Raw genomic sequence first — 17,151 nt, 5'->3', positions numbered from 1 at the left:
TAACAGTTTTTCCATTCTTCTGTGAAGAATTTATGATAGTATTTTGCAACCGTGATTCATTAAACTGGCAGTACAGTAAATTTCACGCTTGTCAGCAACTACTTTCTTTGGAATAGGGATCTTCTTGAAATCTGGAGGAATTTCGCCTGTCTCATACATGTTATTTAGCAAATAGAAGAGTATTGTCATGGCTGGTTCTCCAAAGGCTATCAATACAGTAGTTCTGATGGAATGCTGTATAATCCTAGGACCTTGTTTTGACTTAGGTCTTTCAATGCTTTGTCAAATTCTTCATGCAGTATCATATGTCCCATCTTACCTTCATCTGTGTCCTCTTTCATTGCTATAATATTGCCTTCAAGTAAATTTCCCCTGTATAGATCCTCTATATACTCCTTCCACCTTTCAGCTTTCCCTTCTTTGCATAGTACTGGTTCTCCATCTGAGCTCTTGATATTCATACAGATGGTTCTCTTATCTCCAGAAGCCTCTTAAACACGCCTGTAGGCAGTATCTTTCTTTCCCCTAGTGATATGTGCTTCGAAATCCCTACATTTGTCCACTAGCCATCCCTGATTAGCCATTTTGCTCTTCCTGTCACTCTCATTTTTTAAACGTTTATATTCTCTTTCACCTGCTTCATTCACCGCAGTTTTATATTTTCTCCTTTCATCAATTAAATTCAGTATCTCTGTGTTACCCAAAGATTTCTAATAGTCCTCGTCTTTTTATCTACTTGATCCTCTGCTGCCTTCACTATTTCATCTCTCAAAGCTACCCATTCTCCTTCTACCATATTCCTTTCCCCTGTTCTTGTCAATCATTCTGTAATGCTGCTCCTGAAACACTCTACAACTCTCTGTTCTTTCAGTTTATTCGGGTCCCGTCTCCTTAAATTCCTACCATTTTGCAAATTCTTCAGTTTTAATCTACAGCTCATAACCAGTAAACTGGTCAGAGTCCACATCTGCCCCTGGAAATGTCTTCAAGTTTAAAATCTGGTTCCAAAATCTCTGTCTTACCATTATATAATCAGTCTGAAACCTGCTAGTGTTTCCAGGTCTCTGCCACATGTACAACCTTCTTTCGTTACTCTTAAACCAAGTGTTAGTGATGATTAAATTATGCTCTGTTCAAAATTCTACCAGGTGGCTTCATCTTTCATTCCTTTCCCCCAGTCCATATTCACCTACTATTTTTCCTTCTGTCCTTTTTCCTGCTGTTACTGTGGCGAGTGTGGGCTTTATGTCTGTCTTGGTTACAGTAATACATTCAGTATGCTGTTCATTGTAGATTCTTCACATTCCTATTTTCTTATTCATTATTAAACATACTCCTGCATTACCCCTGTATGATTTAGTATTTATTACCCTTTATTGAGCTGACCTGAGGTCCTGTTCCTCCTACCATTGAACCTCATTAACTCCCACTGTATCTAACTTTAACCTATCCATCTCCATTTTTAAATTTTCAAATCTACCTGCTTGATAAAGAGCTCTGACATTCCATGCTCTGATCCATAGAATGCTACTTTTGTTTCTCATAACAACAACAACATCATCCTCCTGGGTAGTCTCTGCTCGGGGAACTATTTTACCTCAGGATTATTTTACCCAAGAGGATGCCATTGTCATTTGACCGTACAGTAGTGCTGCATGCCCTCAGGAAAAATTATGGCTGTAGTTCCTCCCTTGCTTTCAGCTTGTGGTTGCATCTACGGTACATATTGAAGAGGCATGCAAGCCTCCCCGCCGACTGCAAGGCCCATGGTTTGTGGGGGGCATTATATAAGTACCTCTCTTAATTGCTACCTTTTTTATACATAAAATTCATTTTCTAAGATGCTAAGCTTTTTTCCTTAATTTAATCTGGTATATCCTCCTCTTTGTATACAGTAATAAGCCAAAAATTGTGACCACTATCTACCACTAGAATTAGTACCACTTGGTGACATTGCAAACATGTGACATGGAAAGGAAAGTATGTAAGTTGAGCAGAGACAAATGGGAAATCATTCCAGTGATATTATGGGTTGCAAATGGGAAAGTCCACTGACATACAAGAGACTTGGACAGAGGACAAATTTTTATAGCTCAGTCCTGGTAATGATATTTCTCGGAAACAGCAAAGCTAGTAGGTTGTTCCAGAGCTAATGTTGTGAGCACCTATGGAATGTGGTTGAAATCAAACAGTGGAAAATCCAGGATGGAATGTAACAATATTGTGAAAAGGAAAGTTGCTACTCACCATATAGCGGAGATGCTGAGTCGCAGATAGACACAACAAAAAGACTGTCACAAATATAGATTTCAGCCCATAAGGCCTTCGTTATAATTAGACGGCAAACACACGCATACACACTCACGTAAATGCAACTCACACTCACGACAGTGGTCTCAGGCAACTGAGGCAACACTGCGAGCACAGTACCAGTGCATGATGGGAATGGTGACTTGGTGGGGGTAAGGAGAATGCAGGGGTGGGCAGGGGGAGGGATAGTAGGGTAGGTGTGGCAGACAGTGTCATTCTGTTGGGGAGGGTGGAAGGATGAGGTGGAAAGATGGCAGGGCAGCTGTGTGCAGTCTGGAGGTTAGACGGAGGGAGCAGCGAGGTGGGGAGGGAGGGGGGGGGGGAATAGCAGAATAGGAGAGAAGTAAAAAGACTGTGTGCAATGGAGGATGAGGGCTGTGTAGTGCTGGAATGGGAACAGGGAAGGGGCTGGATGGGAGAGGACAATGACTAACGAAGGTTAAGGCTAGGAGGGTTACAGGAAAGTAGGATATATTGCAGGGAAAGTTCCCATCTCTGCAATTCAGAAAAGCTGGTGTTGGTGGGAAGGATCAATATGGCACAGGCTGTGAAGCAGCAGCTCAGACTGTGGTTGAAAGATGATGAAACCACAAATAGACAGCAAGGTGTTGGACATCCATGAGTCATCACAAGATGTGGATGTCAGAGGTGTGTCCACTCTGTAAAGCAAGATAGGCAGCAATCAGGGCGCATCTGACAACATAGTACATTGCTGGTGTTGGCACAAGTGTTGCGGAGCATATTGGTCAGCACACGTTATTGAATGTGGGGCTCCTCAGCTGACAACCCATACATGTTTTTATGTTCATCTGATGACATCGTCAGTTATGATTGCAGTGGGCACAGGATCATCAAATTTGGTTGTGTATCAGTGAAAAGACATCTTCTGGTCAAGTAAACAATGTTTATTGTTATGTTAGCTTGATGGTTGCTCCTAGATATGCCACCATACAAGCAAATGGTCGCTCAAAACATACACTATGTGGAAGATCAGCATATTGTACATTGGTGTCCTGAGCACTTATTTTCGTACCTATGTTTTTATAATACTGTTGACTGTCTGATTTTATAGTTATATAAATAAACACTCTGTTGAAGTGATGAGCTTGCACTTCTTGCTTTCTCAACTCTAAGGTGCCAGGTTCAGGCCAGTGCGAGCAGTATTATAATAATTAAATAATTAATAGAGGGAAACATTCCACATGGGAGAAATATATCTAAAAACAAAGATGAAACTCTTTGCCTCTGTATATGTCTGCTTGTGTCTGTATATGTGTGTGTGTGTGTGTGTGTGTGTGTGTGTGTGTGTGTGTGTGTGTGTAAGTCTTTCCGCTCCCAGGATTGGAATGACTCCTTACCCTCTCCCTTAAAACCCAAATCCTTTAGTCTTTCCCTCTCCTTCCCTCTTTCCTGATGAGGCAACAGTTTGTTGCGAAAGCTTGAATTTTGTGTGTATGTTTGTGTTTGTTTGTGTGTCTATCGACATGCCAGCGCTTTCGTTTGGTAAGTCACATCATCTTTGTTTTTAGATGCAGTATTATAATAAGTGTGACTTTCACCTGGACCTCCACTTGAGCTGGGATAGTAACTGAAGGCACCACAACATCTGTGGACTATGTGAACATTACTGCAGAATACCTGCCTCCCTTCAAACTAATGACTTCCATAAAGGCAAATGGCATATTCCTGTAGGATAAATGTCCTTGTCACAAGACGAAAGACTTCCTACATTTGTTTGAGGAACTTGATAGTGAACTGGTGCTGATGTCTTAGCCACCAGATTTGCTTAATCTGAATCCAGTGTAGTGCATCTGGCATGCTGTTGAGTGCCAGTTCCATTGCTGCAAACTACTGGCCTGTAATTTACAGAAATTGTATGACATGTTGTAGAGATGTAGTGCCACATATCTCCAGAAACCTACCACTAACTAATCAGATACATGTCACATAGAATCGTTGCTGTATTGTGTTTCAGAGGTGGGCCAACATGTTGTTAAGCTGGTGGTTGTTTTTTGCTCACCAGCATGTACAAATTCTCATAATGTACAATTTGTACTTCTTGTCTAGTGAGATCATTTCCGTGTCCATTCTCTCTTTGGTTTCTTCTGGATAATGTTTATAGAATATATTGTCCTTCTTGGCGAAAATTACTGACTTAAGATTGCTGTCATTTCTAGTGTAAAATCTGGTTCCTCACTACATAATAATTTGTAGTTTTTGTGTTACTTTAGTATTAAAATCTACCATATTATTTTGTGTTGGAACTTGCTGTCATTTATCAGCCTCTTTAACTCTGTGTATTGGTTATAATGATATTGATAGAAAAGGAACTACTCAGGAAAAAATAGTAAGATTGCTCTTGACACAGAGTCATGGAAGACAGTAGAATGTGCAAGTAAAATATTTGCTGATATTTTCATTAGTAATTTTTCTCAGATCTTGTCCTGTTGTCTCTTTCTGACAATGGAATCTGGGTGACTTTTATGTTTGTACCCTGAACAGCATCACTTCCTTCAACCTTACTTTCATCTCCTTCCCTCACTAAAAACATTGTGACAACAGTAACATGGTTGAGTTATTTGTACATCCTACAGGAAAAAAGGTATCATCACCAGTTTGTTTCAGTATATATTCTAAGATTGGCACTATTCACAAATAATTCTAATATCCGCTCAAATATTCTGAAATTGTTTACTGGAATTTTTTGAGAGGGTAGCCATCTTAGTGCCATTACTAGTGATTTAATGATAAAGGTTTGAATAAAGGTGGTGGTGGAAGTTGGAGGGTGACTGGCTGAAACTTGCTTCCAAATTTTTGGTGAAGGCTTCTTGAGAGCAATAGGCATTTATTGAGATAAGGAAAAAGAGAGCTAAGACTTACATTGATTTCCCTGCCTTGACCCTGAAAAGTCACATTTCCTCCTCCAGGCCAGAAGCCTGCAGTGGTGAGGCCAGTATTACACTATCAAATTTCTTTGTCCAATATCATTATCAAAGAAATTTGATGGTGTAATAGGGAACTTTGTCAAATGACATCAAATATTTTATCAAATCTAGGGCGTCGCTGTAGATTTGTTCAAAGAAGTCGCTTGTCTTCTGTTCACTGCAGTGTGACATATTACCACGTGGAGCGCTAGCATCACTGCAGCGTTCTGTCATCTGTAGTGTTTTTAGAAACATTGCCAGTAAATACAATTGGTGTGTACCTCAACTACAAAATTAATAGTGATGTACGAAACTGATGAGGCGCATTACAACGTGAGGCGCCCTGAATACGAAATTAATGATTGGAGATCTGACCTGACCTGACCTAGCCTACCTTAACCTAACTCTCTCCTGTAGCAAGGAATCGGAGTGTTACAGTGAGCCTGTCTTCTGCAGATATAGCAGTTCTTAAATGAGTATTGTGCTTTGTGATATGAGGATACACTTCACTGAGCGCATCCAGAAATCTGTGCTCATCCATTCTTAAATAATTGATGTACGACTTGACATCCTCCACTATAAGCCCATGTAACAAGTTTTGTTGAATGATTTTATCATGTTGTTGTAAAACCTGCGGCTTAACCCAGGCGTTTCCTTTTTTCCCCCAGTTTCTCTTCCGCACGTGCACACAGTGCAATTGTGATACATGCAACTGCTGTGGTCAATGACAAGTTGTTGTTGTTGTTGTCAGCTATCTTGAACTTTGACGAAAAATATGATCACAGTGTAATACCCCTTTTTAGCGCTACGTCAAGGATCTTTGTCAAATATATTTGACGAATATTTGATCACATCTTTGATAAAATCTTTGACAAAGAAATTTGATAGTGTAATACCGGCCTGACCTGTGTGTTGCCACCAACTAGCTGTCCTCAAAAAGACTTTCTTCACATCTCTGTAATTGATTTTACTTGTAATTCCTGTAATAAAATAGAATGTGGGTAATTTGCATGAGAAAGATAAAACTGTGATGATGGAAATTGGCATTTCTGTTTTAGTACTAATGTTAGAATTTGCTGTAAATAAATGGTGAATAATATAATAAATGTAGCTTGTGTGTAATATTTACTGTTTGGTAAGAAGGGACTGATCTTAAATGTTACCTTTTGCAGACTGAAGAACAGAAGGCCACAGAAGAACGTGTTTTCCAGGACAGACAATATCAGATTGATGCTGCTATTGTTAGGATAATGAAGATGCGAAAAACACTCAGCCATAATTTGCTCATCAGTGAGTTATACAATCAGCTAAAGTTCCCAGTGAAGGTAAATGCTGCCAAATAAATTACATATGTATTTTCTAAATTTTAGTTGACTGTTTACACATCAGTTTTGTAATTGCTCCCAGCTTAAAAAACTAGAAGTCTAATTATGCTGAGATCATTGTAAGTATAAAAAAATTGCTGCAGGCTCGCAATGTTTATTTATCTAAATTATGTAGTACATAATGTGTTTTGGGAAATAATTGCAATTTTAAAGTGTGTTTTTACTGAGTAACCATTTCACAAATGTGCCACTGCTACATTGTTCAGATAACTTTAGAAAAATTGATCAGCTTGTTATACTTTGCCCAATCTCATAAAGAGTGGTTTCTTCAAACTGTGAGCATGACTATGATTTTCAATTGTACTAATATTCTTGTTCATGAGAGAATTTATTTTAATGAGTTGCTGTCCTCTCTCTTCGTAATAGTAGATGCTGGTTGTAGAATGGCTGTTCCACGTGCCCTGCTGTGTATCCCTCCTTATGTAACCTCCTTGCCTACAACTTGGACATGATGAAAAGACACAGAATTTACAAAGGTTTATTTATATTTGATCCATCCTCTTTCAGAAAACATCACACAAAAATATGAAGTTTTTAAGTAATTGGGCTTGCTGTTCTTTTTGCGGGATTGAGTTCTTTTTGAATTTTTAATAAGGTAATGCGTTTAAGTTAGCCACTCAAGTATCAACGCATTTCTTCTAAATATGAAACGTTGTTGACACTAGGTCTTCTGTCTGACCACTATAGGAAAAAAAAGCACAGGTATCCCAGTTTGTAATGAAAATATGGCACACAAATGACACGTAAACTACGCAGTATTGTTCCAAATGCTATATTTTCCTATGACCAGATTATTTAGGGTGAAGAAGAGACAGTTGCCAAACACCATCATTATTACTGAAAGTATGCGGCAAGCCAAGATATGAAAGATATATCAAACATAAATATGTCTTGAATGTTTCACCAGAATATGGGCAGGCTTTTAGAATAAAGAGGAGGATACTTAAACTTCCACACGTAGAGAGTAGAAAGCATTGGGAATTTGTGTGGATAAGCTCCATTTATTAAAATATTCTCTGGATATTACAAAATCTAAAAGGAAGTGCCTCAGTTACAGACTTAGTTCAAACAACTGCACAAATTACACAGAGATCCTAATATTTTGCACACATTGTTCAGGCATTAAGTATTAGAGTATTTTGTGCTATTCAGTGTTTTAAGGTCTTTTTAATTTAAGAACAAAACACAAATTAAATGGGTCTTATATGAATTAACAAAATTAGTACACAAAAATAGCAAATTAAGGAAATTTAGATCAAGCAGGAATTTGCTTTCCTTCCGTATAGTGAATTAATAATCTCTGGAAACTCAGAGAATAGAAAAGTTTTTTAATAGGACAAAAGCAGACAGTGGGAATGTTTTGCATGGTTAATGAAAGGACATTTTACACAAATATTTATCATAACCTCTACAAGCCATTTTACAGTGTTTGGTTACTTTGGAAACCATTATAATTTCTTTAATTTCCTGTTCGGTTATGAATGGTGTGTGGAAATACAGTTGGTAACTCTGTATGACCTCAAATTTCTCTCTCTCTCTCTCTCTCCATGGTTCATGTCGTAAGTTTTATGTGGGATGAAATAGGTAGTCCTATTGTTTTTGGAACGTATGTGCTTAGAATGAAACTTCTCTTGTAGCATTTCTCTCCGGATTTTGATGAGCATCTCTGCGATTCTCTCACACTTGCTAAACAAATCTGTAACAACACATGCAGCTTGTAATTGAATGTTGTGTGTTAATCCACCTGCTAAGGGCCTCAGACTATGAGCAATGCTCAAGAATTGCCCAAGTGCAGATTTTATTAGCTACTTCTTTCTTGGATGACCACTTGTGAATATTTACACTCAAGGATTTTTATAGCAACCAACAGAAACCTGTTTAGTGATACCTGATAAAGAATATGAACATAATTTTCATTCTATCAGATATGTACTTGTAGGAAAATATGTACTTTTAGGAACAAGGTTCTTTTATCAGCTATCACTCAGGAACTGCAAGATTGTTAATGTCTTGTTCAGAAACAGCTTCAAATCATTTTTTTGTTGCAATGTTTTTGTACAAAGTAAATTGATTTATAGAAGTATTATCTTTAGAAATGCCTTGTAATCAGAGTAATTGAAAAACAATACTTCTTGTCAAGAGGCCATTATCAATACACATTCATGGATCTGTTTAATTAAATTTTTCTTTCTTTCCTGTAAGTATACTGTGGTAAACAAAGATCTCACATCTTGTTGTTTCTTTTCAGCCTGCTGATCTGAAGAAACGTATTGAATCTTTAATTGACAGAGACTACATGGAGCGTGATAAGGACAATCCTAATCAGTACAATTATGTTGCATAAAATACAAAAGACTGTTTGAAACAGTAACTTGCAAGTGGATTCTCAAAAACCTGAAAACTAACTCTTAGATGCAGTTTGTGTAAAATAAATTATGATTGCAATGGAAGTAATTCAGGTTTACAAAACTGTACATTTGCAGGAAACACGAATGTGGTTGTGTGTGTAAAAATGTGAAGATTTAAATGTATTTACTTTTTATTTTAGAAGGCCACACTTGTGGCGTGTGTGTGTGTGTGTGTGTGTGTGTGTGTGTGTGTGTGTGTGTGTGTGTACACACACATGTGAGACTTTAAATGAAGTGAAGTCATAATGCATAAGATTTGAATAAAAACCACTGAAGAAGCTGTTTTTAAAACTTTGTTATTATTTATACAATAACACTGTATCACGGTATTCTATAATATGAGAGTTACCTTTTGTTAATTGATTGTACATTGAACTGAAACTCGTCCATACTATGTAGAGGAAGGAAAGAATGTTTCACAGATGAGTAATTCTGTGTGCTGATGGAGTATATATTTGTAGATAATGTAAAATTCCCATACACTGACACATATTTTACATTCAAATGACTGTAGCTGATAGATACCTAGGAATGTAATAATATAATTTTCACCTTTCCAAAACAAAATAAAGTCTTGTAAAATATATAACTGTAAGTGAGATTTTGTCACATACATACATGGTCCGTCTTGATCTCAGACACAAAGATAATTTGCAAAAACATTAGAGAAATATTAATCTTTATAATATATTACACAAAAAAGATACAGATATGGGTGTGCACAATTTTATCTATTTTTTCTGCTATATTTCTAAAACTCCCATTGAAATTAGAAGAAGAAAAAGAACTTCAAAAAAATTTTTTCTCAGATGGAAGACTTATTGAAACTGAATTATAATTTAGTGTACAATAATTCAGCACATGTAAACATTTATTAACATTTTGCTATCACAAATCGGGATGGTCAGATAATTAACATAACTCCTGATCAATGAACTAGAGTCAAGCCATCAATTAATGGAAGGAAAAAAGGTAAACAGCTTTGGCCATATTGGGTATTTGCGAAAGTTCTATTGTATACATTTATGTACACACACGTTCTTGACATAACATCTTGCAGACCACTTACAATGTTACAGTCTTGTTCCTGCAAATTTTCTGTCATCTGCTTGCTTTCAGTTAGGTTGCCACCTTGGGTCTTTACATGATGGGAGCCAGCAAAGTTCTTCATTGGTTCATGCAAGAGAACCACATACAAACACGCAGTCATTTGACCAGAGGACAGACACTCTTATGGACGACATTGAAATTAACAAATAAATAACCAGGTCCGGATGGAATCCCAGTTTGATTTTTTTTACAAAGACTTCTCTATAGTATTGGCACCTTACCTAGCTTGCATTTATCATAAATCTCTCACCCAGCACAAAGTCTCATGCAACTGGAAAAAAGTGCAGGTAAAAGAATGGACCCGCAAAATTACAGACAAATATCCCGAACTCCTGTTTGCTGCAGAATCCTTGAACACATTCTTAGTTTGAGTACAGTAAACTTTCTTGAGGCTAAGAAGCTTATATGCACGAATCAATGTGGTTTTAGAAAGCATCGCTCATTCGAAACTTGGCTTGCCCTTTTCTCACATTATATACTGAGAACTGTAGATGTTGGGCAAAAGGCAGATTCCATATTTCTATATTTCTGGAAAGCATTTGTCATGGTACCCCCATTGCAGGCTGTCAATGAAGGTATGAGCATATGGAATAAGTTCAGGCAGATATGTGAGTGGTTCGAAGACTTCTTAAATAATGGAACCCAGTATGTTGTCCTCAATAGTGAGTGTTCATCAGAGACAAGAGTAATATCAGGAGTGCCTCAGGGAACTGTGATAGTACCACTGTTCTCTATATACATAAATGATTTGGCAGGCAGGATGGGCGGCAGTCTGTAGTTGTTTGTTGATGATGCTGTGGTGTACTGTAAGTTGTCAAAGTTGAGTGACTGTAGGAAGATTCAAGACGACTTGGACAAAATTTCCATTTGGTGTGATGAATGGCAGCTAGCCGTAAATGTGGAAAAATGTAAGTCAATGTGGATGATTAAATGTTTGAGTACAGTATTACTAGTTTCCAGCTTGACACAGTCAAGTCATTTAAATATCTGAGCATATCGTCGCTAAGCGATAAGAGGTGGAACATCATGTGAAAACTGTGGTAGGGAAGTCAAATGGTTGACTTCAGTTTATTGGGGGAATTTTAGGAAAGAGTGGTTCACCTGTAAAGGAGACCGCACGAAGGCCGCTGGTGTGACTTATTCTGGAGTACTCCTCGAGTGTTTGAGATCCATACCAGGTCAGATTGAAGCAAGACATCAAAGCAGTTCAGAGGAGGGCTACTAGATTTGTTACTGGTAGGTTCGAACAAAACATAAGTGTTACAGAGGTGCTTGGGGAACTCAAATGGGAATGCCTGGAGGGAAGGTGGCATTCTTTTTGGGAAACACTATTGTGAAAATTTAGAGAACCGGCACTTGAAACTGAATGCCAAATGATTCTGTTGCCGTCAACATATGTCATGCATAAGGACCACAAAGGTAAGGTATGAGAAATTAGGGCTCATATGGAAGCATTCTGACAGTTGTTTTTTCCTCGCTCTATTTACGAGTGGAGCAGGAAAGGAAGTGACAAGTAGTGATACAGGGAACCCACCACTATGTACTTTAAGGTGGCTTGCAGAGTATCCATCTAGATGTAGATGTAGATCTACCATCAGTTCACTTGGCTAAATGTTGTGCCCAACTACAATTGATTTTCATTATAGTGAAAGTAAAGAGAGTTTACAAAACTAAGCTTTGGATGCAAAATAAAAGTTTACAATCTGTATGTACTGCCAGTTTTTATATATGATATGTGATTTGGACTTTTACTGTGGGAACTGTTTAAAAACTGAGGAATGCTGAATGAGCAGTTGAGGGAGAAGTTTGGAATTACTAACAGAGACAGGAAAACAAACATATGCATCAGGGAATGAACTGTAATGGCAGATGTAATGATTGACAGATTGAAATGAAAGGCGGCATAGATGGGCCAAGTTCTGTGATTGATTCCAAGAGATAAGAAAAGATTTGGGTGCATATAAATGTAGAATATAAAGAAGTCTGTCAGTGCATACAAACTGGCTGATGATTATATTTTTCATAACTAAGTTCTTACAGTGTATTGCTATTCAATAAGGTATACAACTTCGACTTCTTTTTACATCCCAGAGATTCCTGTCCATGGTGTCCTATAGAATATAACTAATGTACTGTAGACTTGGTTCCAGACTTTTGAGAGCTGAATGGATTTTGCTGTGATAAAGTCTAAGTGCGTTATATTGACTGATGTTCTGTATTCCCAGTGGTAACTTGTTCAGATGAGCTGCACTTGTAAAGTTTCCACCACCTCTCATGATATTTTGACCATGAGTAGCAGTCCAAATTCAATTTGGTTGGGAGTGAAATAGTTGCAGATGGACAAGGGAAGGTTAAGTGCTGTGGTCATATGTCTTGTACCAACCCTATGTCTGTGTTTCAGTTTTAACACAGCCTGATTAAAATTTAATTTCACGGTTGGTTGGATGCACATGGTTTGTATTTTTTGATGATGACACTTGTAGTTGTGATCACTCTTTATTAAGACAACAGCTAAAAACTAATAATGCTGCAGGTAGCACTTGCACTAGTCGCTACTTTGCATTACTATTTCACTTGTGTTCGTGCAATTCCAGAGATCTCATGCTGAAAATTACTAATATTTATACGACACTTTGTAGGTCAGTTACTGTTTCTCATCACTTGCATGTCCGCCTACGGTAGCTGAGTGGTCAGCGCGACAGTGTCAATCCTAAGCGCCCGGGTTCGATTCCCAGCTGGGTCGGAGATTTTCTCCGCTCAGGGACTGGGTGTTGTGTTGTCCTAATCATCATCATCATCGTCGTCGTCATTATCATCATTATTTCATCCCCATAGACACGCAAGTCACCGAAGTGGCGTCAAATCGAAAGACTTGCACCAGACGAGCGGTCTACCCAACGCCATTAATTAATATATCACTTGCATGCCATTGCAATCTTGAACACTTGAGTAATTTAAATCCAATGCAGCTTCTCTGATGACTTCTTATTTCTGTCTTTCCCTTGAATTCCTTAATTAGTAGTCTGCACGTTGCACTTACAGATCTCCAGTTTTTCTCTCACATCAACATTTATCTCACTTGTAATATTCACAGTATTCAAGACCACTTTGTCTCACTTAAGGTTCTGCCTATCTCCTTCATAATGGGAATTACTAGCTCTCGCACCCATCCTTAACTCTCTATTGCCTTGAAAAATTTGTACCTACACAAATAGTAAAATACATTTTGTGCACTATACATGTCCGCCTCGCAAAGAACTTGGTCTCCAGTAGGTATAGGACCTTCACCAATTTCAGGGCATGCAAATATTCATTGATTCTCTGTAACTGGTCAGTCAATTAACTTAGAAAAGAGTTCATTCAGTTTTGTACAAGGTGAGATATATCATCAATAACAATACAACAAGGGGGAAAGGAAATACATAAATGAGAGTCAAATGAAAACAAGACAGGTGGAAAAAGTTAGTAAACTGCTGATTATTTCAAAACTAATCACCAAAACTGTTAATACATTTATTCCACTGTGAGACAAGACAATCAGTGCCTTCGTGGAAAAATTTTGTGTTGCCTACAGAACCATGATTGTACCCAGGCATGCACCTCTTTATTTGAAGCAAATGGACAGCCATGAATACCTTTCCTCAGGGCACCAAAACTACAGACATCGTATTAGGGGAGATTGGGGCTGCATGGAAAATTTGTAAGGGGTTCCCAACAAAACTTTTGCATCAGAGTCAAAACAACCTTCGCCTGCCCACATGTGCCAAGGTTGTTTAGAGTATTATACAGAAATGTAACTGGAAGGCCCTTACTCACCCTCCATATGGTCCTGATCTCTCCACATATTTTTGAAGCCCTGAAGAAAGACATTCATGCCTCAGTTTGCTTCGGATGAAGAATTTGCCTTTGATTACAGCTCTGTAGGCAACCACCAGCATTTCTTCATGAATGTGTTGGCAGCCTTGTCTCACCTTGGGATAATGTTGGCAGCCTTGTCTCACCTTGGGATAAATGTATTAACAACAATGGAGACCTCTCTCTCTTTTTAAGAAAAGTAATAGTTTACGTTTACCATCTGTTTCATTTTCATTTGCATCCCCCCTACCCAATACGGATTTTTCAAAGTTCCTTGGTGTGCAAATTGATCAAAACTTGAATTGGATATCACGTATTATAGATTCTCAAACACTAGAGTTCAGCAATATTTCTTGTATGTGTAATAGCTGATTTTGTTGATGAAAGCATTAGAAAATTAGCTTACTTTGAGCACTTAGGCACTGATGTTGTATGGATTTTTTCTCCAAGGCTATTGCAGCTATAGACACAAAGTATTCATTGCTCATGATCATGTTGCATGAATATACAGTGTGCATCACGAAATGTCTTGCATGCAACTGTTTAAAAAATTGGGCATAATAACAGCCTCACAATACATGTGCTGTATTATGAACTTATTTGTGAAGAATGAGGCAAACCTGAAAATAACACAGCATTCATAAATATAACACTAGGAATAAAAATCACCTTTGCTAGCCACAACTCAGCTGTTGCAAAGAAAGGAGAAAAGTATGCAGTCATGAAATTATTTGAGCACCTTCCGTGTGAACTAAAGATGCCGGCAAATAGTTTTTTTAAAAGCTGAAATAATTTCTAATTGATGACTGTTACTACATAGCAGAATTTCTTAGAAAATAGTACCTCTGAGGGTCGCTTACCTTAATGAAACTATGATGTAGTGTAAGATAAAAAAAATCAGTTGTGTAAACGGCCAGCAAGCACCTGTTCTCACAGCAAAAGTGCATCTTTCTTGTAAATCTACTGAGACATCATGGTGAGTTGTAGCTAAAAGTATCCACAGAACATGCAAAAAACTAAACTGTTAACAGCTTGGTAGGTTACACATTGGATATGTGACAATTTACAGTGGCCTGAGTAAAATTATCTCCTAAAGGGGGTTTCTTTTTTTCGTTTGTCTGTGCATTAATAATTAACGTCTTTGCCAATACTTTTGATCGATCGGTGTTACATTTTTGTTTCTAATAAATTTTAACTTTACTGTATCTGGAGGGTTTTTCACTGTGTACCTACACAATTGCCCCCACACTGTACGTTGACATGGTATGGAGACATACAGTGTTCTTTGATTGTACATGTTTACATTTGCTGATAGGGGTCGATGCACTTTATTTGATGACTTCTCTTTTATTTAACACTTTCACTGCGGCTGACGCTTATGAGCGTCACAACAAGCCACGAGCCAGTGCGGCTGACGCTTATAAGCGTCCGTGCTCATTGTCGGATTACTCAGTCTAGTTGCAGTGTCTAAGCTACCATCAAAGCGCGTAAACTTTTGTTTTGTGTGGTCAGTTATCAAGCATATATTGTTCGTAATGTCGGCTAGTGAACCGACACCTGGTCCTTCCAATGTGAAAAGGAGCAGGAAAAGTGTTAAATTGACAGAAGAACAGTTACTTAGTGTACTAAACGACAGTGATTTCCTGTGTAGTGAGGATGAGGCATACCAAGGAGATTGTCGTTTAGAGGCTGCAGAAGAATTGCAGAGTGATGATAGCTTGGAAGCACAGCTTTCGATTCTGTTTCGTGACAGTTCCACTACTAAATTGACGACCTCTATCAGTCAGTCTTAAAAATGTGCATTTGAAGTAGATATTATTTCAAATGAATCCATTTTCCTTTTTTTCCTTCATTAGAATTTGCGTTTTGGAATCCAAATTTTTCCTGAATACGGTGGATTTGTTGCTTGTTTGAATTGTATTTTTTGTTGCATTATCAACAAATCACGAACATTTGAATGACACCTGTGACCTCTATAGGTGTAAGACAGCAAACAGACTTTAAAACATGACCACAATTCAGTCGAAGCTTATTTTAAGTAAAACATCTAAGGTGTCATCATTAAGTTAGTATAGAACATGATCCTAGAGATCTCACAGGGTCCTGACATTCAGCCTGTAGCTCAGGTGTGCTTAGGAGCGTTGGCTCCGAGCAGTACCTGCCATTTCAGAGTGTTCCCGGCCCGCACTGGAGAATTGCGCGCCTGCACCGATGCCACAGCGAAAGTGTTAATGGAATGGATATGTCACCTAACCCTTGTATGTTAGAGTTCTACAAGAAATTAAAAGATCATATACATAATATGATAGTCCATTACATATTTGAATATAGCACATGGACAATAATGCTCAGTTTGCTTCGGCCTCGCTGCAGGGTTTCGCACTTGCGCTCTGGCAGATTTGGCGGCTAAGAACCAGTCGCTAAAGGTCAACATGTTAGTTCCTACCATCACACGTGCATGCACTCCTTTTCTTAGTGTTGATTTCATATTTCACCTGAGTACCACATATTAAAGAATTGCCGTGGCATATGTCTTCATTCAGGGTGCAGTGGGTGTGTGCTTATTGTTCAAAATCCGATGCTGTGGCAGAAGATCTCCCTTTTTATGGCCCGGGCATCATCATTAACCATCATACTCGCATTTTCAGCAGAGAGAACCCTGGCCAACGGCATCCATCGACGAGGTAAGTACTGGGTCAAACAACTATAGTTCACTTATTAATGTATCAAGCGTTGTGAGCCATGATATTCAGAAATTATTTCGCTGTACACGCATGTTAATGTCACCACACTTGATCATCCACTTGTTGAAAGACACATATAGCCATCCAAAACATTGTATGAATTGCTTGTCTTTAAAGTTCATTTCTCCACATGGATTTTGGTTTCCAATGCAAATTCATACAAGGATTGAGTTACATCAATACAGCTTCTACCTATGGCTGACATTCCATCCATTGCTTATACAATGAACATAAATTTCTTAAGTTTCAAAATGTCATAAAATTTTCAATAACTGGGTTCTGTTAATACAGTTTGTTTGTTTGTTTGTTCTAACTTATCCTCGTTCACATCACATATACAAATTAATTACATACACGTTATTATGATACAATGCAAGCATATGATGCTTCATTTTATAAATAGGCTTTTATCGCA

The 17,151-nt window shown here is 38.0% G+C and overlaps 1 protein-coding gene across 1 annotated transcript in view; it reads left to right on the top strand.

Annotated features, from left to right (window-relative positions):
* LOC124802320 (cullin-4A) overlaps positions 1-9,622 on the top strand; it is a 108,137-nt gene extending 98,515 nt beyond the window's left edge. The window contains exons 13-14 of the mRNA XM_047263142.1: positions 6,407-6,559; positions 8,868-9,622. Of these exons, the coding sequence (XP_047119098.1) occupies positions 6,407-6,559; positions 8,868-8,963 (249 nt within the window). The 3' untranslated portion in view covers positions 8,964-9,622. The remainder of the gene's footprint in view (positions 1-6,406; positions 6,560-8,867) is intronic.
* The last annotated feature ends 7,529 nt before the right edge of the window (positions 9,623-17,151 follow it).

The sequence above is a fragment of the Schistocerca piceifrons genome, chromosome 1 (assembly GCF_021461385.2).
Source record: "Schistocerca piceifrons isolate TAMUIC-IGC-003096 chromosome 1, iqSchPice1.1, whole genome shotgun sequence".
In the NCBI taxonomy this organism is placed as follows: domain Eukaryota; kingdom Metazoa; phylum Arthropoda; class Insecta; order Orthoptera; family Acrididae; genus Schistocerca; species Schistocerca piceifrons.
This window is presented reverse-complemented; position numbering and strand designations above follow the sequence as displayed.